The 20,541-nt window shown below is 64.0% G+C and overlaps 3 protein-coding genes across 6 annotated transcripts; 1 reads left to right on the forward strand and 2 right to left on the reverse strand.

Annotated features, from left to right (window-relative positions):
- Positions 1 to 1,728: 1,728 nt before the first annotated feature.
- Positions 1,729 to 10,213, reverse strand: ZBTB17 (zinc finger and BTB domain containing 17). The gene is made up of 15 exons (XM_032201227.1): positions 10,144 to 10,213; positions 6,710 to 6,916; positions 6,406 to 6,594; positions 5,866 to 6,057; positions 5,646 to 5,765; positions 4,997 to 5,241; positions 4,767 to 4,909; positions 4,026 to 4,326; positions 3,847 to 3,934; positions 3,276 to 3,392; positions 3,039 to 3,159; positions 2,767 to 2,897; positions 2,471 to 2,686; positions 2,178 to 2,267; positions 1,729 to 2,091 (listed from the first exon to the last, which is right to left on the reverse strand). Exons 1-15 carry the CDS (start codon positions 10,148 to 10,150, stop codon positions 1,802 to 1,804), a joined length of 2,457 nt encoding a protein of 818 aa, XP_032057118.1. The 5' UTR covers positions 10,151 to 10,213; the 3' UTR covers positions 1,729 to 1,801.
- A 2,240-nt stretch (positions 10,214 to 12,453) lies between these two features.
- Positions 12,454 to 13,590, reverse strand: HSPB7 (heat shock protein family B (small) member 7). Of its 4 annotated transcripts, none has more exons than XM_032201607.1 (3): positions 13,455 to 13,590; positions 13,125 to 13,243; positions 12,454 to 12,639 (listed from the first exon to the last, which is right to left on the reverse strand). In XM_032201607.1, the coding sequence occupies exons 1-3, from the start codon at positions 13,588 to 13,590 to the stop codon at positions 12,454 to 12,456; spliced, it is 441 nt and encodes a 146-aa protein (XP_032057498.1). The 4 variants fall into 4 exon arrangements, with proteins under 4 accessions (XP_032057498.1, XP_032057499.1, XP_032057497.1 ...); XM_032201608.1 differs by having other exon boundaries at positions 12,454 to 12,597; positions 13,110 to 13,243; XM_032201606.1 differs by having other exon boundaries at positions 13,110 to 13,243.
- Positions 13,591 to 13,668: 78 nt separating this feature from the next.
- On the forward strand, positions 13,669 to 19,619 carry CLCNKA (chloride voltage-gated channel Ka). The gene is made up of 20 exons (XM_032201658.1): positions 13,669 to 13,749; positions 14,755 to 14,824; positions 14,922 to 15,050; positions 15,154 to 15,282; positions 15,575 to 15,714; positions 15,797 to 15,874; positions 15,965 to 16,043; positions 16,121 to 16,246; positions 16,317 to 16,401; positions 16,734 to 16,835; positions 17,288 to 17,372; positions 17,461 to 17,634; positions 17,731 to 17,800; positions 18,290 to 18,400; positions 18,506 to 18,719; positions 18,811 to 18,944; positions 19,046 to 19,146; positions 19,232 to 19,315; positions 19,399 to 19,485; positions 19,581 to 19,619. The coding sequence occupies exons 1-20, from the start codon at positions 13,669 to 13,671 to the stop codon at positions 19,617 to 19,619; spliced, it is 2,118 nt and encodes a 705-aa protein (XP_032057549.1).
- The last annotated feature ends 922 nt before the right edge of the window (positions 19,620 to 20,541 follow it).

Raw genomic sequence — 20,541 nt, forward strand, 5'->3', positions numbered from 1 at the left:
GGGGAAATTGGCGGCGGCTGGGGACCCGTCGGTGCTGCAGAGCTGCAGCCCTGCCCGGGGACGGCGCTGCGGCGGCTGGACCGAGGTGCTGTGGAGACGGCCCAGCCACGTTGGCAAGCGCTTGGTTTAAAAAAGAAAAAAAGAGTAAATGCTAATCCTTGTTTATGTTTGTTTTTATGTTGTAAATAGTTGTTAAACACTGAAGTTACATGCTTGTTTTTCTCAGGATGATGTCAAAGATGTTTTAAATTTAATTTTGATAAGTGCCAACTACATCAGAAAAAAAAACCAAACAAAAAAACAAACCAAAGAGTTGGTAGAGGAAAAAACACACACCAAAAACAACAAACCAAAAAAAAAAGGGTAGTTGCTTTCCCAAAGCAGCTGCAGCCCACGAGGGCTGCAGATGCTCATGGCAGTGAAAGGGCCGGCAGGGGCTGTGCTGGCCTCTAGCGTGTGTGTGTGGAGGCTTCACTTGGGGCGGCGAGGCCAGGGAGGCCGCTGTCACAAAAATGGCCACTTGGCTTTGAAGACTGACTGCTCAGCGCTGTTAGCCTCAGGGCTCAGCAGCCCTTGCTGTTAATCATCCCAAAGCTATTCTGCATTGCAGTTGCCCTGGTGGCTTCTGTGCTGAATCCTTTTAGAAACCAGAGCCGGCTGTAACTTTTTTCCTTCTCACTGCTTTTCCTCCCAAAAGCACACGGGTGCAGCCGCTCAGCTCCAGCACAGGCCGGCAGCAGCACGCGCTGCATTTGCTCCCCGATGCTGGTGCTGCTGGGTGGCACTGAGGTAGCAGCAGTGCTGGTGACCCAGCACGCCCAGCCACCTCGCCAAGTTGCACCCTGCAGTAGCAGCAAATGGGGGCCTTACAGTACAGCCGGGTACTCTGCTCCCTTCCCTGCTAGAGGCAGGGGCTAGCCCCCTTTTGGGAGTTAAAAAAAAAAAAAAAATCATAATAAATGCAGTGCAGAGTCCCCATCATAGTAGGGGAGTTGTGTCTCCATCAGTGCTGCTCTGTCCTCTGGGGCTGGGTTGGGGCAGGATGTGTCCTGGAGCGCTGCCCCCAGGCCTTGGGGATGAGAAGCACTGGCCCCAACTTGGTCCCAGGCCGGTGCCTGCAACTGGACACACAGCTGGTGGCAGCCCAACAGGGCATTTGACCCACAGCCCAGCATAAACCCTGTAAAAATTGATTTGTAGCCCCAAAAGGCTCCACTTTGAAACCCAGCACTGCCTCCTGTGTGTGTGTCCCCCACGCTGCTGCCCCCCCCCAGCTGGGGAGGTGACACCATGGGGCTGGGCGCTGACAGGGCCCTGCACCCATCCCCACCCCCAGCACAGCCCTGCTGCTGGGGTCCACTGGTCCCCCCCCGTCCCCCCAGACTCAATTGCAGCAGCTGGGGGACAGCTTGGAGAGGGGCTTCAAGGGGCTCCTGGCCCCAGCTGCAGCGCCCCCAGCCCCAGGAGCACCCATCAGCACCGCCCTTAGCCATTGAAGCGATCCTTTGGTTTCCTCTGCGCCAGCTGCTGGGGCTGTGGAGCGGAGCTGCTGGGCTCCAGCCCTGGGGGTCTCCCTCCTGCCCCCACAGCAGGAATAGGCCCAGAACTGCAGGTACAGGGGGCACAAAGGACCAAGGAGGGCGCCCCTCTGCCCCCTGAGAGATGCTGGGGGCCCATGGGGTGCAAAACAGGCGTTAGAAAATATTGCAATTTATTTCTTCTGTCTCTCCTTCCAGAAATACACTTTTTACACCATTTCCAAGCAGCTGTCTTTAAATAAAGGCGAGGGAGGGCAGGCAGGTCACTCGGTGGGCGCCTGGCCCTCCCCGGCCAGCGGCACAGGGGCCAGGGGGGTGGCGGGGGGCTCAGGGGGGGCATCGCGGGCACGAAAGAGCAGCTCCCCCGTGGGGAGGACCTGCTCTGTTTGCCAGGTGGCGGTGGCGGCCCCGTATTGCTGGTAAAAGTCCGTGTCGGCCTGGAACATGACGAGGGCCTGGGCCGTGTGGATGCGGACGTGCTGCGCCAGGCTGGTGGCGTCCAGGAATTTCTCCCCGCAGGAGTCGCAGGCGTAGAGGATCTGGGTGTTGGGGTCTGCAAGGGCAGAGGGGAGGCCCGGGCTGGGGCGGCGGCAGGGCAGGAGCCGGTTGAACACACCACCGGCCCCCTGCCCTCCTCACCTGCTTCCTGCACTTGTTTCACCGCTTTGGTGATCTCTGCTTTAAGTGCTTCAGTCTCGTCTGCTGTCACGGCGGCCGCCACAGGAACCACTGTGGGGAGACAGGAAGGAGAGACAATGCTGAGGGGGCTGCGAAGAGATGGGGCTGGAGAGGGGAGCAGGACACGGGGCCGGTGGGTTCTGTGCCGACTGTGGTGCTGCGGAACTGTCCCCAACCCCTGGCTCTAACAGTGCCAGAGGCTGTGGCCTCCTCCACCCTCCCTTTTGGGACAGCTCCCAGCCCCCCCCACTCACCCGTGAGCTGCGTGACAGCGGTGGCAGCCAGTGCCTCAGTGGCGAGTGTCACCATGTCATCTGAGGCCACCGTGACAATGTTGACCTCGCCGCCATCCTCTGGCTCGAGGATCTTCATGCCCGCCTTGCCCTGGTGCACCGTCTTCACGTGGGAGCGCAGGTTGTCCACCCGGTTGAAGCCACGGCCACACTTGTCACACAGGAACGGCTTCTCCCCTGGGGGCGAGATGGGAAGTGAGGGGTGAACGGCAGGGGTGAAAAGCTCGGGGCAGCCCGGGAAGTGCAGCGGCACGCACCGGTGTGGATGATGATGTGCTTGGAGAGGTCGCCCACGTTGACGAAGGCCTTGTTGCAGACGGTGCACTTGTGGGGTCGGATGTTGTCGTGGTGGCGGATGTGGTTAGCCAGCTGGCTCGACTGCACGAACCTGTTGGGGACAGGGAGGCCGTGGAGCGGGCATGGGGGCGAGGACCCTGTGATAGCAGCACCCCAGCACTGCCACGGGGGGCGGCCGCAGCCCTGGGTGAGGCCCCTTGGCACAAGGAGGGGACTGGCAGGGGCCGCTCACCTCTTGCCGCAGCGCTCGCAGACGTAGGGCTTCTCCCCCGTGTGCTGGCGCACGTGGGCGATGAGGGAGCTGGCCTGGGTGAAAGCCTTCCCGCAGATCAGGCACTGGCACGGCTTCTCTCCTGGGGAGGCAGCAGGAGGGCTCAGCCACGTGGGGATCGAAACTCAACCCCCCTCTCCCCAAGAAAGCCCCAAGCCCCTGGGGAAGCACCCCAGGGCAGCAGAGCCGTGTTCCTACCTGTGTGGATGCGGACGTGCCGCTGCAGCGCCCCGGGGTCAGCGAACTGCCGCTGGCAGTGAACGCAGACGTAGGGCTTCTCCCCGCTGTGGATCCGGAGGTGCCGCTTCAGGTTGCCTGCAAGCAGACGCATCTCAGGGGGCAGTGGTGCCCCCCCATCCCTCCGCACACCCCGCACAGCAGCTCTTGAGGTCAGGGGTTAAGTGGTAACGCGAGCACCGCGGCGCTGGGCAAAGCCAGAACAAGCACCCCGTGTTTGGGACGATGGACAGACGGCGCTGCTGCAGTTGTACCTACAGCACTGCTCACGTTGGTCTCCTCCCAACCACCCCTCTGGCTCTGCAAGAGCTTGGGGAGACAGGAGGAAATGCCTCCATACTCCCCCACCTGCTCCTCTCAGGACCATCCCCATTTGGGACACCGGCCTGGTCCTGCAGATGTTTTTAACCCAGCTGGAAACAAGTGGGAAATGTTTGGGCAGGGCCGTGGTGCTGCGTAGGCTTAAACCCTCCTCTGTCCCCCCAGCAAATCTCCGGCGCTGGGACCTCACCACCTACCAACCCGGCGCTACCTGAAGTGGTGAACTGCTTGCCACACTCCCGACACTTGAGGGGCCCGTCTGCAATGTGAATCTTCAAGTGAGCTTTCAAGTTCCCCACCTGGGGACAAACACAGGGATGCAGAGAGCTCCCCACCATCCCCACCTCCCTCCGGTGAGTACTGAAACCCTGGCCCTTTCCCCCTGCTCACCTGGTTGAATTTCTTGTCGCAGTGGGGACACTTGTGCTCCTTGTCGGTGTCGTGGGTCTCCAGGTGCCGCATTTTGGAGGTGGGGTCGGAGAAGGAGCGCCCGCAGTAGTCGCACTGGTACGGCTTCTCCCCGCTGTGCACCAGCTGGTGCCGCTTCAGGTTGCCGGAGGTGGTGAAGAGCTTGCCGCAGTCGTCGCAGCGGTACTTGGCCTCCCCCGTGTGCCGCTTCTTGTGCAGGTTCAGCAGGCTGATCAGGCGGTAGCTCTTCCCGCACTCCTCGCAGCCGTAGGGCTTCAGGGGGCTGCAGAGGAGAAGGGATAGACGTGTGCCGAGCTCCTCTCCCTGCCGTGTCTCCAGCTCTGCCCCCCAGCTGTGCCCCGCTGCGTCCCCCAGGGTGTCCTCAAGCCCCATGAGGTAAAAGGGTGTGAGACAGCAAGGGCAGAGAGGCAAATCTCCTGTCAGACTCTCTCTGCCCCCAGCATGCTGACTGATTTTGTGAGAGTCTGAGCTTTTGCAGCAAAAGCCAAATTTTGTAGTGAAAATGCTGGAGCCTTCCTGTAGCTGGGAGTATCCAGACCCTGCTGACCCTACAGCTGCCGACCCATCCAGATCAATCCGAGAGGCACAGAGCCACTCACCGACCTCTGGCTCACACCCGTAAGCCCTCAGGCTCCACTGTCATTGCCACGAGCTCCATCTGGCTCAGCCTGGTGGCACCCGCTGGTCCCCAGCGTGCCTTACCTGTGCGTCTTCTCGTGGGCTTTGCAGGCGGCCGGGTCGGAGAAGGCTTTGTTGCACTCCCTGCAGGAGAAGGGCTTCTCACCGGTGTGGATGCGGATGTGCCGCTTGAAGTTCCCGGTGTGGGTGAACTCCTTCCCGCAGTCCTAGAGGCAGAGAGAGATGCACAGGCGTCCAGGAACACCGGTGACACCGAGGGACAGGAGCCCCCCTGGTGCTGCGGCCGCGCTCACCTCACACTTGTGTGTGACGGAGCCGTAGGCTTTCGACTCAGTCCGGTCGCTGTAAGTGCCCGAGCGCAGCAGCCGGGTTTCCCCCGAGTTCTCCTGCCCGGAGTCGGTGCTCCCCGATTCGTTATCCTCAGCATTTTCTCCATTTTCTAATTTGGGCTGCACTTCCTTGGGGATTTTAGCCTCCTCCTCCTCCTCTGCCGCCATCTCCCCCTCTTCTTCCTTCCCTTCCAGCTCCACCTCTGCAGCTGTTTAGAGAACAGGGACACTACGGATCAGGAGCAGCACCAGAGACACCAAGCCCACCCACGCTTCCGAACTCAAAGCCCAAGGTTAACGCGATGGGGCTCGCCCTGTGTACTTGGGGACGTCCTGGTAGCTGTGCTGTGCACACACCGGGACCTCTGCCTGGAGTCAATTTGGATTTGCAGCCCCAAAATCCTAAAGCTCCTGAGCGAACAGAGCAGCATTTCCCACTCCACCCCAGCTCTGCTCCCCGGCTCTGTGACTCAGAGCAGTGTCTTTGCGGTGAAGGCCACACCAGCAAAACCAGCAAGGCTTCAACCTGGCTTTGCCCTCAGCCCCGTCCTCCTCCCAGGAAGGGAAAGGGAAAACAGCAAAGTCACCAGCACCGCGGTCACCGCAAACGCACCTCCCGTGGCGCCGTGCTGGGGGTCGCTGCCCTTGGCCGCGGGGCTGCTGCTGCCCTCCGCGGGCTGCGTGGGGCTGGGGAAGCCGTCGGCAGTGCCCGCCTGGGTGGCACCGTCTGCACCTAGGAACAGCAGAGTGTCTCGGGGAGAAAACAGACGCTCAGCTCCACGCAGCAGAGCCTGGCAGCAGGACAGGCTGCCCAAGGGGATTTTTGACGTCACCTCCTGGTTGCTGCCCTTCTGCGGGGACCTCTTTGACATCCAGCTGCTCCGCCTGCTCCTCGGGCTGTGCTGCTGCAGCCACGGGCGCCTCTTCCTTCCCCTCCTGGGTGGGAGGAACTTGTTTTGGTTTGTCCGAATCACCCCGCGTCACTGCTGCCACCGCTTTGTCCTCAACGGCTGCCTTTTCAGCCCCTGCAAGGGAAGAGGCATAGCAGCACACCGCGCCACCTCCCGCTGCTCGGGCAGGGGCCAGAGGCCAGGCAGCTTTCCTGAACTCCGCAGGGAGACAAGGAAGGCATCAAGTCTCCAAAAAAAAAACAGCAAGGGGTGCTGCACAGGGGCTCAGAGCCACAAACACCACCCGGACACCCTCTGACTGAGGCTCTGTGCATCAGGTGCATCTGGTCACCCAGCTGGGGTGCACGTCAGGGCTGCAGCCAGTGACTGCGTGGCTCAGCGGGGGGATTTCGAGCCTCTGCAGCTTGCTGGATGAGGAAAAGCGGAGCCCCAGGGAGCTGGGGCTGCAGGAAAGCTACGTACCCGTCTCGGCGGGGACCTCCTGGCTCTCCACAGGGCTTTCTGCCAGCACCGTGAGGGACTTGAGCGCGTTGCAGGCACTGACGATCTCCTTCATCTGGAGGAACCCCGCCACGGCCAGCACGTCTTCCACGTTGTCGGGGTTCAGGCTCAGCTTGGCTGTGTACATGAAGTCCAAAACCTGCCCCAGGCCTGCGAGGGACACAGCACGCGCTGGTACCCAGAGATCAGCTCCCACCCACGGCTGGATGACCTCCAGGAGCCGTGACAGGCTGAAAAGCCTCCCACCGAGCAGCCCAGCCCCTACCTGCCGTGTTGTTGATGTCGAGGTGCACCACATCCTTCTGGTCCACGAAGAGCATCCTGAAATACTCGCTGCACGCCGCCAGCACGGCTTTGTGGGCCTTGAAGTTGATGCCATTCACCACGAAGGTGCAGTCGCACAGCAAGCCCAGCTGCCGCTGCTGGTTCAGCTGCTCCAGGACTTGCTTGCTGTGCTGGGGGAAATCCATGGCTGCGGGGAGAAGGCAAAGCCAGGGGTGAGACGGGACGAGAGGCAGCGCAAAACCCAAAAGGGCTGGGAACGACAGATCGGAAAGCCACAGAGCAACCTGGGATGCCCAGGGGATCGCAGCCCCCTGCTGCCTCCCAGCTGGGCCTCGAGCACCCACCCAGACGGAAGCACGGCAGGTCGGACGGACCGAGGGGGGGCCCAGCTTGGCCTGGCCGCTGCTGTTTTGTCTCATTCCCTCTCCCACACGGTGCCTGCTGTGCCCTCCACATGCGCCATTTCTCCACTGCCTCAAAGTTTCAGCTCTTTGAGTCTCCTCTTGAGACCCCCCCAATGCTCGGTGGGGCTCCTCTAAGGATCCCCCAGCCTTGTGCCCCGCTCCGCCGCCACCCGGCAGCGCTCTGGGCGAGTGCAGAATCCCCACGCAGCTCATCCCGTGGGGAGCTGAGACCATTACAGCTCATTACAGTGTCCAAAAACAAAGGCTGAAGGGCTGGATGGCCTCATCACTTGTCAGGCCAGCCCTGAGTGAGCAAGGAGAGGAGAAAACACGGGGACGAGGCACAGCTGCACGGCCGGGGCAAGGCTTGGGCTCGGCCCTACACGGCCACGGGGTGGTTCTCTTTGGGTGTGCAGCCCACCTCACCCCGAGCACCCGAATCCACGTCGGGGAAGGGCAGGTCTGGAGCCAGGAAGGCAGCCCGGACACTAACGAAAAACCAAGGAGCCACCCAACCCACGGGCTGGTGACAGCCCGGTGCTGGTGACGAGCCCCAGAGCAGCAGGGGGGTCACACAGGAGCCTCCTGCAGCCCTGCAGGCGGTGGCTTCAGCCCCAGGCGTTTTCCTTCAGCGCTGCCGGAGCGCAGGCACGCAGTGAGGCAAGGGAGCCTCCTCCTGTCTGCGACGGGTCGTAGCACGGCGCTCCTGAGAGACCTCGTGCCGAAGGATCAGCTGCGCCCAGGGGACCTCCAGGACCTCCGAGTCGCCTCACGAGCAGCGAGGGCCGGGCTGCTGGAGCAGCAGCGCCTCGCTTTGAGGCCTTCGGTCTCCCCCCATGGCATTCACCACGGGAAAACACAGCGGCTAAAAGAAACCCCCAAGACGCGAAGCTCCCGTTCCACAAAGCTCCTTCGGGACACGCCAACAGGTACAGGAGCAGAGGCACCGAGTGCCTGTGGTCCCCAGGAGCCAGACTGCATCCATGCCCACCTCTGTGCATCTCCCCGCGCCCTCTGTTCCGGCTGCAGCTCCTTAAACTCTTCCCTAAAATCCTTGCACTCCTTCTCGCGTGAGGTTGAGCGCACGGATCCCAAACGGGCAGAGCTCTGCTTGTGGCTCCTTCAGCAGCCGCGCTCGTTTCTGCCCGGGGTGGTGAGCAACGAGCACACCTCGGCCTCCAGGTACCACAGAGCCAAAACTCCTGCCAGCCCCCGGCCGGCGCTCTCATTTCAGAGCTGGAACTTTCCAGAGCAGCGCTGCCATCGCAGGGCCGAGGCTGGAAAACTCGATGTTCCCCTGAGTGCCCTGAGGAACCCCCCTGGTCACTGCTGTGGGCTCCCCCCTGCTCCACAGGACCCCCCAGATGATCTTTTAGGTCCCTTCCAAGCCTTCATTTCCGCACGGGTTTCCAGCCAGCAGGCCCTCCAGCTCCAGTGCCCCTCGAGGCTCGCAGCGTGGCGGTGCACACGCAGACAGCTCCTCCCAAAGGCTGCCCGCTGCCCTTAGGGCTAAAACCTTCCCCCACCTCTCCCCAGACACACGGTACTCTTCAACCAAGCACCCCCAGACTGCCCAAAATACATCCCTCGAGAGCCAGAGGAGCCAGCAGCTGCAGCGAGCTCTGTGCAAACCCCCATGTGTACGTGACGACCCCGTAAGGCTCGCAGGGGAGTCTCGATGCCCCTGGAAAGGGAGGATTTTCTCAGCAGGACCAACGGCGCTGCAGCATCGCAGGGCTGGGGAAACGACGTGGGTTTGATGCAGCAGAAGGCTATTTTTGGTAAGCTGGAGGAGGCACTTGGCATCTGAACGATGACTTTTACCGCTCTGACCCTTCCTGCCCTGGGGTTTTGCTCGGTGCTTCCCGGTGCTGAGGTCAGGCTCCACGCAGCCCCCCTGGGAGGAGCGGGGTGAAAAGCTCCACTTCAGACCACAAAACTCACGGCCCCGGAGCGGTCGCAGCAGTTTCGTGCTGCTTTTTGTCCCACCTCACGTTCCAGCACCCATCGAGGTGCTAAATGACAAGGTTCCTCCCACGAGGCACCAAGGTCTGATGCCAAGGAGCCAGAACCAGGTGCCCTCTGCTCCCACCTCAGCAGCACACGAGCTCTGTTTTCCCCTCCCAACCCTGCTGCCCAGCCTTTCATTACCCGATCAGTCACGGCAAGGGAAAGCTTTGGCACTGCAGCACCCACAGTCACGGCACGCTCACAGAGACAAACAGAGCAGGGGCCCTGGGCACGTCCCCCACGAGCTGTCACTGCCCCGGCGCTGCTTTTGTGGGGAGAAAAGCACAACTCGACGGGGGACAGGCCAGGGAGCAAACGGTGCTCTGACAGCCAGAGCACGAGGGCGCTCAGGGGCAGGTGTGAAGCAAAGGTTTCGTGTCTTTTCTCTGCACCAACACCCGCCACCCAGGCACCTTCTGGTAAAAAAAGAAGATCCTTGAGCGCAGAGGAATGGTGTAAACCGTTCAGTGAGCACCGCTCGCTGCTCCCTCGCCGTCCCGGTGCCGCAGAGCCCCGTGCTGGCACCCGAGCTGCTCGCTGAGCGAGGCAGAGGTCAGACCCAGCTCTCCAGGAGCCGTCCCAGGACTTCAAACAACTCCCGGCCGAGTTTTTGTTGCTGTGACAGGCGCAGGAGCGAGGCCCGGGGAGCACCAGGAGGGGACAGGCCGGGGGGGGCCCAGCAGCCAGCGCCCAGCCGCAGCCCCGGGGCCTTTTGGCTCCGTGCACGCAGCCGGGGCTGCGCAGGGCCCGGGGCCACTTCTTGTTTGTTTTTTTTTCCTCATTTTTTCCTCATTTTTCCCCATTTTTACCCCACCCCCCCCACCGGCCTGCCCGGGGCGCTGACACCGCGGGGACCCCCCTGAGGCGTTCTGGGGACCCCGGACCCGGCCCCCTCCCGCAGCTCGGGCCCGGAGCGCCCCCCACGGCCCCCCCCGGCCCCGCTGAGCCCCCCGAGCCCCCCCGAGCCCTCCGTGTCCCCCCCCCGCCGCCCCCTCCCCACCTGCCATGCCGGGGCCGGCCGCGGCCTCACAGCGCCGCCCGTGACACGGCCCAGACAAAGGGCGCCGCCATCTTGGCGCCGGGCGGAAGCGGCGTCGCCCCCTCTCCGCCGGCGGGGCCCGCGCATGCGCGGCAGGGAGGAGGCGGGAGAGGCGGGAGGGGCAGGGTCACGTGGCGCGTTCGGCGCACTCGGGCCCGCCGCCATCTTGCGGCCGTGAGGGGCCGCGAGGCCGGGAGGGGGTAGGGGCTGTGCGGCCCCTCCTGAGGGGGGGGTCGGGGCCGTTTGTGCCCCCCCAGGGGCTCGTGGCCGGGGGTCCCCCCCCTGAGGGGGGCTCGGGGCTCCCCAGGGCGCCCTCCCGGCCGGGTGGGGCGGTGGCCGGGGTGTTGTGCCTCGTGGTGGTGGCGGCAGCTGTCCCCAGAGGGGGGCTGCGGGGGGTGGGCTCGGTGTCTGGCTGTGGTGCCAATAAAGGCTGTTCCCATCCGAGTGCTCCTGTGATTTATTAATCGCCTCAGGGAGTGCAGAGGGGCTGGGGGTGGCCGCCTGAGGAGCTCCCCGTGGGTGTTGGGATGCGCCGGTGGGTGCGGGGGCACCCGTCTGCCACGCGTGTGTCAGTGGCAGACTGGAGGCCACAGAATCCCAAAAGCACAAATAAAAAATAATGTTCCTATTCCTGCCTCACCTGCTTCCCCACGAGGTAGGCATTTCATAGCCAGCCTGCCAAAAACGAGCCCGTTACGGGGTCAAACTGGAGGGGAGGGTGCTGGGGGCGTGCTGCTGCTGCGGCTCTGAGCTGCCCCCTCACCCTCCCACCCCTCTCTGAAATCTACAAACCCAGTCAGTTTGGGGCGAAAAAGCCTTTTTTCCTTCCCGTAGGACGTGCTGGGTAAGGACCGCCTGCCACAGCCTCACCGCTAGATGGCAATGTGTGACCGCGGCGGGTGCTGCCGCGGCACCCAGGGGTGCGATGTGGGGGCACAGCGGGTGGGTGCCGCTGCCCGGCCCCTGTACCCCCGGCCCTGCAGTCCTGAGCCGAACTGCGTCTTCTGCAGACACTACAAGCTGTTGTGATGGTGTTTAAACGTTGTTTCTCACAGCAGGCGGTGCGTAGATGAACCCCGCATCAGCTCCTGCCTCGCCCGAGTTGCTGCTGAGCCAGAAATAAATCAGAACTCAAAGGACTGCAGGCAGAGAGCCTCGTGCCCGTCCTTCGCGGCGCTGCTCAGCAGCCATCAGGGGACAAACCGACCTCGCGGCTCGCCCCGCGTGCCCCGGCAATCCGAGCTGGGCGGCGGCGTGTGGTCGCTATAAACAGCCGCTGGCCCCGGGCGCTGTGTTTGTACACACGGCCTGGCCTCCTTCCACCCCTGACGCGGTGCCCGGCCTCCCCTCCCGCCCTCGGGGTGGCTCCGGGGCCGCGTTTGGTCCCGCCAAGGAAGGAGCCCCTGGGCTTGGCGGCCGCTCTGCGGCTTGGCGGCCGGGCTGCGAGACCTGCTGGCCGTGCCGCAGCCTGCCGCCGGTGGGCTTGCCGGTGGGCGAGCGGAGGAGAAGGGGGTTTGGTGACCTTCCAGGTGGGCTGGCGGCCCGGCGGCTGAACAGCTGAGGGAAGGGCTCAGAAATAGAGCGGCCGGGAAGAAATGAGTCACCCCGGCTGGAAATAAACAGGGCAGCGGGCACGGAGGGAGCCGGGCTGCTCGGGACAGCTCTGTCTGCATCCAGGTTTTTGTCCAGGAGGAGGAACTGCTGTGCCTGCTACCGACATCCCCGTCAGGGATGAATCCGCAGCCGCCCCGGCACTGTAACTCAGCCTCTTTGGGGAAAAATAAAATAAAATAAATATGGCAGAGACAGTAGTTGTCAATAATTTATCACAACCCAGTACAAGCTGTATATACAAAGAGAAGCTCTGGCGAAGGGTCGGGGAAGGGCTCGCTCCCCGGCCTCACTCCTCACGTCCGTCCCAGGGCGAAACCTCCCCTGGAGGCTCCTTGCTGACTGCTGCAGGACGTCCAGCTCTTCCCGATCCACCCACGCCAGCCAAAACTTAACGGTGTCCAGAGCCTGCAGCCTCCCGGGGGGGTGGCAAGCGAAGGATGTGTGCCCCCATGCGGGTTTCACCCCTCGTGCCTCTAAGGGAGCCCGCGGGGAGCGTTCCCGTCCCCTCCTTGCCAACCCAGCGGGGTCACGGCCAGCTCAGTGGGCTCCCCCGCACCCACGCAGCTAAATGAACACCGGTGTCACCCAAACGCTACCCACACGTCGCCTACGGGGTTTGGGGGGGGAAAGCCCGTCCCCGGCGCTGTGCCCGGCCGCTCAGATTTTGATCTCAGTCCGGAAGGTCTGCTGGACGTGCTCGGTGTGCTTGGCGGGCTGCCGCCGTGCCCGGATGGTCAGCGTGCCGTCGTCCCCCAGAGAGGAGGACACCGACGTGGGGTCCACGTCCTCGGGCAGCTGGCACTTGTGGGTGAAGGTGTTCATGACGGTGCCGTCCCCGGCCAGCTGCAAGGGGAGAAGGGGAGGATGGAGGCTGCGAGCGGGACCGGGGACGCTCTGTCCCCTGCCCTTGGGCGAGGCCTGCGGTCACGCCTTGTGTGCGGTGTTAATATTTATCTCCCCGCAGGTGTGGTGGCGAGGTGTGAGTCACCCGGAGGGACAATGCTGCCTTTTTTGGAGCTGCTGCGTGCTCCCGGGGGGGTTGAAATTCGGGGTGTGGGGAGGAACCACCTGGAAAAGGTGCGATAGTGGGGATGGGCGGCCGCCAGCTTGTCCGGCCTCGTGCACCGACACCTCGCGGGTGTGATGCGTGGGGACAAAACGATGAGGAAATGGTGAATTTAATCCCACCACTGCTACATTACGGCCAGGACCAGCGGGAGGTTGGGGGAGGGCGTCCCTATGTCCCCAGGCCAGCGTTAGGGACGGGATTTGGGGTCCGTGGGTGGGTGGGGTGGCGGTGGGGGCGCGCTCACCTTCTCGGCATGCACCTCGATCTGGTTGTTGGAGGTGGTGACGATGATGTCCTCAGGGGCGAAGTCACTGACATCCACCGTGAACTGGTAGGTGTTGCCCAGGGTCTTAATGTTGCCGGTGCTGCCGGGCCGAGCTGGAGGGGAGCACGGGGTCAGTGCCTCCCTGTCCCCCTCCCCAAAACAGTGTCCAGGGCCCCCTCACCTTCCCCCAGTGCTGCCTTAGCCCCCCACAACCCTCCCGCTCCCCCGAGATAACTCAGACACGTTTCCCACAGCTCCAGCTTTGATCCCCCAGCCCAAGCCCCCTGACCACCCTCGGGGTGGCCGTCGCCCAGCGCCACTTGCCTGGGAAGCCCAGCGGCTCGCCACGGGGCCGGACGAAGCTCCCAAAAAGCTCCATGGGGCGAGCGGGTGATGACGACCGGCTATGGTGGTGGAAGCTGTGCTCCGACCGGAAAGCAGACGAGGATTTCACGTTCATCCACCTCCCCGAGCGTCCGCAGTGCGGGAGGGGAGCGAAAGCGGCCGGCGAAGCCCCCTCCTCGGCCTCGCGGCGAAGATGAACGGGGCCGGCTATTTCGGGGGTGGCCGCCGAGCTTATAAAGCCCCGTTAGGCTCTCGGCCGCCTTCCAGACCTCTTGTAAAACCAGCTAAATTTAGGTCCTGCTACATCACTCTGGACACCGTGGAAATTTTTTCCTCTCTCCCCCCCCTCTCCCCATCGCTGGCTCCGCTCCTCCCCGTCCCAAATCCGATGCCATTGCTGGCGTTCCTGCAGGCCCGGATAACGCGGGCTCCCGAAAACAGGAGGATGGGGAGGTGGCACCGGGGTATGTGGGGGGGAACGATGCCCCAAAAGGATGGAGGGGGGTTGGGGGAAAAATCCCCAGGGCGCCTTCCAGCGCGGCCGCGCCAGCCACGTGGAGTTTGTAGTAATAATAATAATAAAAAGTTATTAAAAGTGTCCTTGCGGGGACACGGGACTGGAGTGCGGCCAAGCTGGCGGCTGTGGCAGCACCCTGAGGGTGTTGGGGGGGGGAATTCCCTGGGAGCGGGTCTCTGCCTCCCCCCCAAAACGTAGCCACATCCCGGGAAGCTTCCCCCCACCCTAGGACGGGTGAGGCCGTATTTTGGGGCAGAAAAACAGGAGCTGGTGAGCAGCTCTGCGAGCAGACCATGTAAGGCTTTATTCCCCGTGCTGACCCGCCGGGCAGCGCTGCCAAGAAATGCGGGGGGGGGGGGGGGGGGGGGGGGGGCTGTAACGTGAGTACCCCCCCGTGCTGAGTAATTTCGGCGGGCGCCTGAGTCACCCTTGGCTCTTCCCTTGCACGGAGATGCTTCGAGGCCAAAGCATCGCCGAGGGCCGGGGGCCGCAGCCTTCCCCAAAGCCCCCCCGGGCTGGGTTGGATTTGCCCCCCCCCGGGGCGTATTCGGAGGCTGAAACCCTCCCCGCTCTGCTCCGGCTGGCTCCAGCCCGCGCGGGTCCATCCACCTCGTCAAGGTCGTTTTTAATGAGCTTGTTTGCAAACTCATTTCCACCACAGCACAGGCAGAGCCCGCAGCACCAGCCGGGGCAGCCCCCGGTCCCCAAAACGTCCCCAGGATGGAGCCCCCCAGCCCCGAGGTGCCCCCGGGGGGGCTGCAGGAGGAGCAGAGGGTGCTGGTGTCGGCGCACAGCTGGCGGCCCTGCCCCAAAGCCCGCAGGAGGCTCCAAGGTGAGACCCTCACCCCTCTTTTTGGCCACCTTGGGGTGGTTTTATTTGGGGAGGGGGGGGCTGTAGCACCCCTTTGGACCCCCAACTCACCCCACAGGGTGCCTGGAGCTGGTGAAGCGTCAGCTCTTCCGCGTGGGCGAGGACTGGTATTTCCTCTTCGTGCTGGGGGTCCTCATGGCCCTCATCAGCTTCATGATGGACCTCATCGTCTTCAGGCTCTACGAGGGTAACGAGGGGCTCCAGCCCCAAAACCGGGCAGTGGGACGGGGAGGGAGGCATGGGGGGGGGTGTCTGTGGGGGCAGCCCCCCTCCCGGCACTTCTTCTGCAGCCCACCGGTGGCTCTACCAAGAGGTTGGGGATTATTTGGTGCTCAAGTACCTCTCGTGGACCATCTACCCCGTGGCCATGGCCGCCTTCTCCACGGGCTTCTCCCAGAGCATCACGCCGCATTCGGGAGGTGAGCGGGCACCCCCCGGCCTCCCCACACCGCCCCCACTGTGGGGAACCCCCAAAACTTGGAGCCCCCCCCCCCCAAACTTGGAGTTCCCCAACTTTGGGACCCCCAAAATTTGGAGGGTCTTACCAACAAATTTGGAGCTCCCCAACCTTGAAGGTACCCCCCCCCAATAAATTTGGAGCTCCCCAATCTTAGAACTCCTAAAATTTGGAGCTTCCTAAACTTGGACCTCCCCAAAACTTGGAGTCCCCACAGCCCGAGCTGAGCTGGTGCCACTTTCTCCCCCACCAAGGCTCCGGCATCCCCGAGCTCAAGACCATCCTGACCGGCGTGGTGCTGGAGGAGTACCTGGCCATCAAAAATTTCGGGGCCAAGGTGGTGGGGCTGACCTGCACCCTGGCTTGCGGCAGCACCATTTTCCTCGGCAAAGTGGTGAGCAGGGAATTCCGCTGGGAATTTCGCCGGGGGCTCAGCCCCGCGGCCGCTCAGCACCACGGCCCCTCCACGTCCCCAGGGTCCCTTCGTGCACCTCTCCGCCATGGCCGCGGCGTACTTGGGGAAGATGCGGACATCAGTCATGAGGGAATATGAGGTGGGGGAGCTGCTGGGATGTTATTTTTTTTTTTTTACCCATTTCCCTTCAAAAAACAGGGGATTTTGGTTAACCCCCCCTCCTCCGCAGGACAAATTCAAGCAGAACGAGATGCTGGTGGCAGCGCAAGCCGTCGGCGTGGCCACAGTTTTCGGGGCACCCATCAGTGGTGAGGGACCCTCCCCAGTCCTTCCCGAAGCTGAGGACCCCTGGAGCCCCCCTGAGCGGGTCCCCCCGTTTTTCCAGGGGTGCTGTTCAGCATCGAGGTGATGTCGTCCCACTTCGCCGTGCGGGATTACTGGCGTGGCTTTTTCGCCGCTACCTGCGGCGCCTTCATGTTCCGCCTCCTCGCCGTCTTCAACAGCGAGCAAGGCAAGGCCGGGCAGGATGCGGCCCCGCAGCGCCTCCTGGCCTCCCCTCAAAACCCCTCCCGCCTCCCCAGAGACCATCGCGGCGATTTTTAAGAGCGACCTCAAGATTGATTTCCCCTTTGACCTGCCGGAGACCTTCTTCTTCATGATTTTGGGGTAAGGAGGGACCTGCTGGGGACGGGGTCCTGCGCACACCCTGCCCATACCTGCCTGTGTTCTGCCCATGCCCTGCCCATGCCCTGCCCGTACCCTGCCCGTACCCTGCCCGTATTCTACCTGTACCTTTTTCATATCCTGCCTGTACCCTGCCTGTACCCTGCCTGTCCTACTCGTACCCTGCTCATATCATGCCCATACCCTGCCTGCACCTTGCTTGCACTTGATCTGCGCCCTGCCTGCACCCTGCCTGCACCCTGCCTGCACGCTGCCCCTTCCCCTGCCCCTTCCCCTGCCCGTGCCCTGCCTGCACGCTGCCCTCTCCTCCCCAGGGCCATCTGTGGAGCCATCGCCTGCGCCTACCTCTTCTGCCAGCGCTGGCTGCTGGCGGCCGTCAGGGAGAACCGGCTCACGGGCAGGCTGCTGGCTACCGAGTCCGTCCTGGGCGTCCGTGTGTCTGTCCCACGTGTCCCCAAACACCCCGCGTGTCTGCGTGTCCCACCCCACCCCCCACACACGCCCACCCCGCGCATCCCCGCGTCCACCCCGTGCACCTCACGTGCCCCCGCAGTGTCCGTGTGTCCCACCCCACGCACACCGTGGCCGTGTGTCCAACCTGAGCAGCCACACGTCCACTCTGCGTGTCCGTGCGTCCACCCCGCGTGTCCGTGTGTCCCCCCAGTACCTCCGTGTGCCCACTCCACGCGCCCCACACCCCCACATGTCACCGTGCTGCGTCCTCGCCTCCTACCCCCCGTGCCCAAACACCCCCCCACCTGTCCAAGCGTCCCCCTAGCGTGTCCGCGTGTCCCACCCCCACGTCCACACACCTCCCCCATCCCGTGTCCGTGTGTCCGTCTGTCCCAGCCGCCCCCTCTCCCCCCAGCAAGCCCCTGTACTCGGCGCTGGTGGTGCTGCTGCTGGCCTCCATCACCTTCCCTCCGGGCCTGGGGCAGCTGATGGCCTCCAGGGTGAGCAGGGGCTGGGGGGCTCCCCCCGCCACCCCCCACCAGACCCCGTGCTCATGCCGTCTGTCTGTCCGTCCGTCCGTCCGCCCAGCTGTCCATGAAGGAGCACCTCATCTCGCTCTTCGACAACCGCACCTGGGGGGTGCTGGCCCAAAACGCCTCGGTGCCCCCCGCGGTGCCCGGGGACCCGCGGCGCCTGTGGCAGGAGTGGAGCCACCCCTCTGCCACCATCTTCGGCACCTTGGCCTTCTTCCTGCTGATGAAGGTAGCCCCGGCCCCTCTCGTGCCCCCCCCCAGCACCACCAGATGCTGTCCCCATGGGGACAAGCCCCCCGCCCCTGTGCTGTGCCCCCCCCCCCAGTTCTGGATGCTGACCCTGGCCACCACCCTGCCCCTGCCCGCCGGGTACTTCATGCCCATCTTCATCTACGGTGAGCCTGGGGGGTCACCCAGCCCCGGGGTGCATCTGGTTTTGGGGGGGTGCAGGGGGTGCATGGAGCCCTGGGGAGAGGTACGGGGGGTGCACCCAGCCCTGGGGTGCATCTGGTTTTGGGGGTGGTGGTGGTGGTGGTGCAGGGGGTGCATCCAGTCCCTTTGGGGGGGGTAAGGGGGGTGTATCTGGCCCTGGGGAGGGGGGTGCAGGGGTTGTGTGCAGCCCTGGGGGTGGGTTTTGCATCCTGGGGGGACATGGGGGAGGGGAGGCCATGTCATTTTGGGGTGGGGGCATGGGGGAGGGGGTGTCCATGCTGGGAAGGGTGGGTACCTGCAGCCCACTTGGGGGGGGTGATACCCAGCCTTGGGGGGGTGCATCTGGCCCTGCTGGGGGCACAGCCTGGAGGGGGGGGGGGTCCATCCCTCCATCCATCCCCTGGGGGTCCTCGGGGGTTTCTTCCCCCCCTCCCACCCCCCCAACCCCGCAGGAGCCGCCATCGGGCGCCTGATGGGGGAGGTCGTGGCCTTGCTCTTCCCCCACGGCCTCCGCGTGGAGGCCACCACGCACCCCATCGTCCCTGGGGGCTACGCGCTGGCCGGTAAGTCGGTGACACTGGGGAAGGGGGGGACGGTGACGGTGACGTCCCCAACCCTGCACGCACCAATGCCACCCCCCTGCCCCCCCCGGGGGGGCCGTGCCGTAGGAGCCGCCGCCTTTTCGGGGGCCGTCACCCACTCCATCTCCACCGCCCTGCTGGTGTGCGAGGCCACCGGCCACCTGGCCCACGTCCTGCCCGTGGTCCTGGCCGTGCTGGTGGCCAACGCCATCGCCCAGAAGTGCCAGCCCTCCTTCTACGACGGCACCATCATCGTCAAGAAGCTGCCCTACCTGCCCCGCATCCGCAGCCGGCACATGGCGTGAGGCCCGGCCCCGGCTCCCCGCGGGGGCTGTTTTGGGGGGAAATCCCCGCAGAGTGGGGAAAATCGGGTTTTTGTCCCCGTTCTCCAGCTCCTACCGGGTGGTGGTGGAGGAGTTCATGGATCGGCGGGTCGTGGCCGTGGCCAAGGGCGATGGCTTTGAGGAGGTGCTGGCAGCCCTCAGCGCCACCACCGATGGGGAATACCCCGTGGTGGAGAGCGCAGGTAGGGTGCGGGCACCCCGGGGGCATGGTGGCCGTGGGGACACCTCACCTGGTGGCTGTGGGGACATGGGGACACCTCACCTGGCTCGTGTCCCCCCCTAGAGTCACCCACGCTGGTGGGCACCGTCAGCCGAGCCCGGCTGGTCGCCTTCCTGCAGAGCCACGAGCACCCACGGGCGCCCCCAGGGCCGCTGCAGGAGAAGGTGAACCCGAGGCACCCGCCGCACCCAAAGGAGAGGTTTTTCCACCCCAAAAAATTAACGCGTCACCTTCTGCCCACCCCTGCAGCCAGCCTCCATGGGGACAGTTGGGGATGACTGCGCCATCGAGCCCGTCATGCTGCAGCTCTCGCCCTGGACCTCGCTGCACCAGGTTTGGGGTGGGGGCAGGCGGCACCAAGCCCCCCCCTTCCCCAAATTTCGGCTTTGTCCCCATGTGCCCCCCCCTCCCCACAGGCACACCACCTCTTTGAGCTGCTGAAGCTGCAGCACATCTTCGTCACCCGCTACGGGCAGCTGGTGGGGGCTGTCACACGCGCTGAGGTGGGACACGGGGGGGGGACACGGGTGGGGGGACACCTGCGGGTGGGGGGACACAGGGGGACAGCCCCCGTCCCACCGCCTCCTTCCCCCTGCAGCTGCGGAGAGCGATCGAGGAGCTCGCCAACCCCAAGTGACCGCCGTTCCCGCTGCTCCGCTTTAGCCATTAAATGTTTTTTTTGGGGCCATTTGGTTAATTTTGGCACGGCGACAGAGGGGGCCACCCCAAAACACCCCCCCCTCTCCCCCTGTCCCCCCAGCATGGAGGGAGCAGCTCGGTCCTGGGGGTGAGGGTGCAGCGCATCCGACCCCTTTGATGCCAAACCTTTGGTTTTGGGGTCACTGGAGCCCTGTGGGATTTGGGGACAGCGGGGTGGGCTGTCCCAGCCTTGTGCCCATCCTGCCCCCTGTCCCTGCCTGCCTCAGTTTCCCCTTTGCTGGGAGCGGGGGATGTGTGGGGCCGGCTCTCCAGCAGAGTGTGCTCGTGCGTTACGGACACGGGCACAAACCCCATAAACCCAAACCCATAAACCCGAACCCAGAGGTGCACAAACACCCGTGACACCTCCTCCTCCTCCTCCTCCTCCTCCCCACCTGCGGCTGCCGGGCTTTCGGGGGTGCACGTGCCATTTGGGGGGTGCAATTAGCATCGCCTCATTAAGCTGCTGCAGTGCTAATTAGAGCCTGGGCTTTCCACATCACTGCAGCTGTTTGTAGGGCTCGGGTGGGGGCTGCGGACCAGCCAGCGGGGTTTGTGTGTGTGTGGGGTGTCTCCCCACAGCCAGCGTCCCACAATAGGGTTGGCCAAGTACCCAAAAACCCCCAAATCAGCCCAAAATCATGCTCCTATCTCAGCAATGGGGTCATTCCCCCCTCCTCCCCGGGGCCATCCCCCTGTAACGGGGCCACCAGCTTGGCTGTCCCCCCCCCCCCCCAGCAAATCTCTGCAGAGCCCCATAATTATCATCACCCTTATTTGCATAATTAGCCTTAATTATTGCAATTAAACGTGGCGGGTGTTGTGCAACCCCCAGCTGCTGTCCTGGGCCCTGGGGGCTC

The sequence above is a fragment of the Aythya fuligula genome, chromosome 21 (genome assembly GCF_009819795.1).
Source record: "Aythya fuligula isolate bAytFul2 chromosome 21, bAytFul2.pri, whole genome shotgun sequence".
Lineage (NCBI taxonomy): Eukaryota > Metazoa > Chordata > Aves > Anseriformes > Anatidae > Aythya > Aythya fuligula.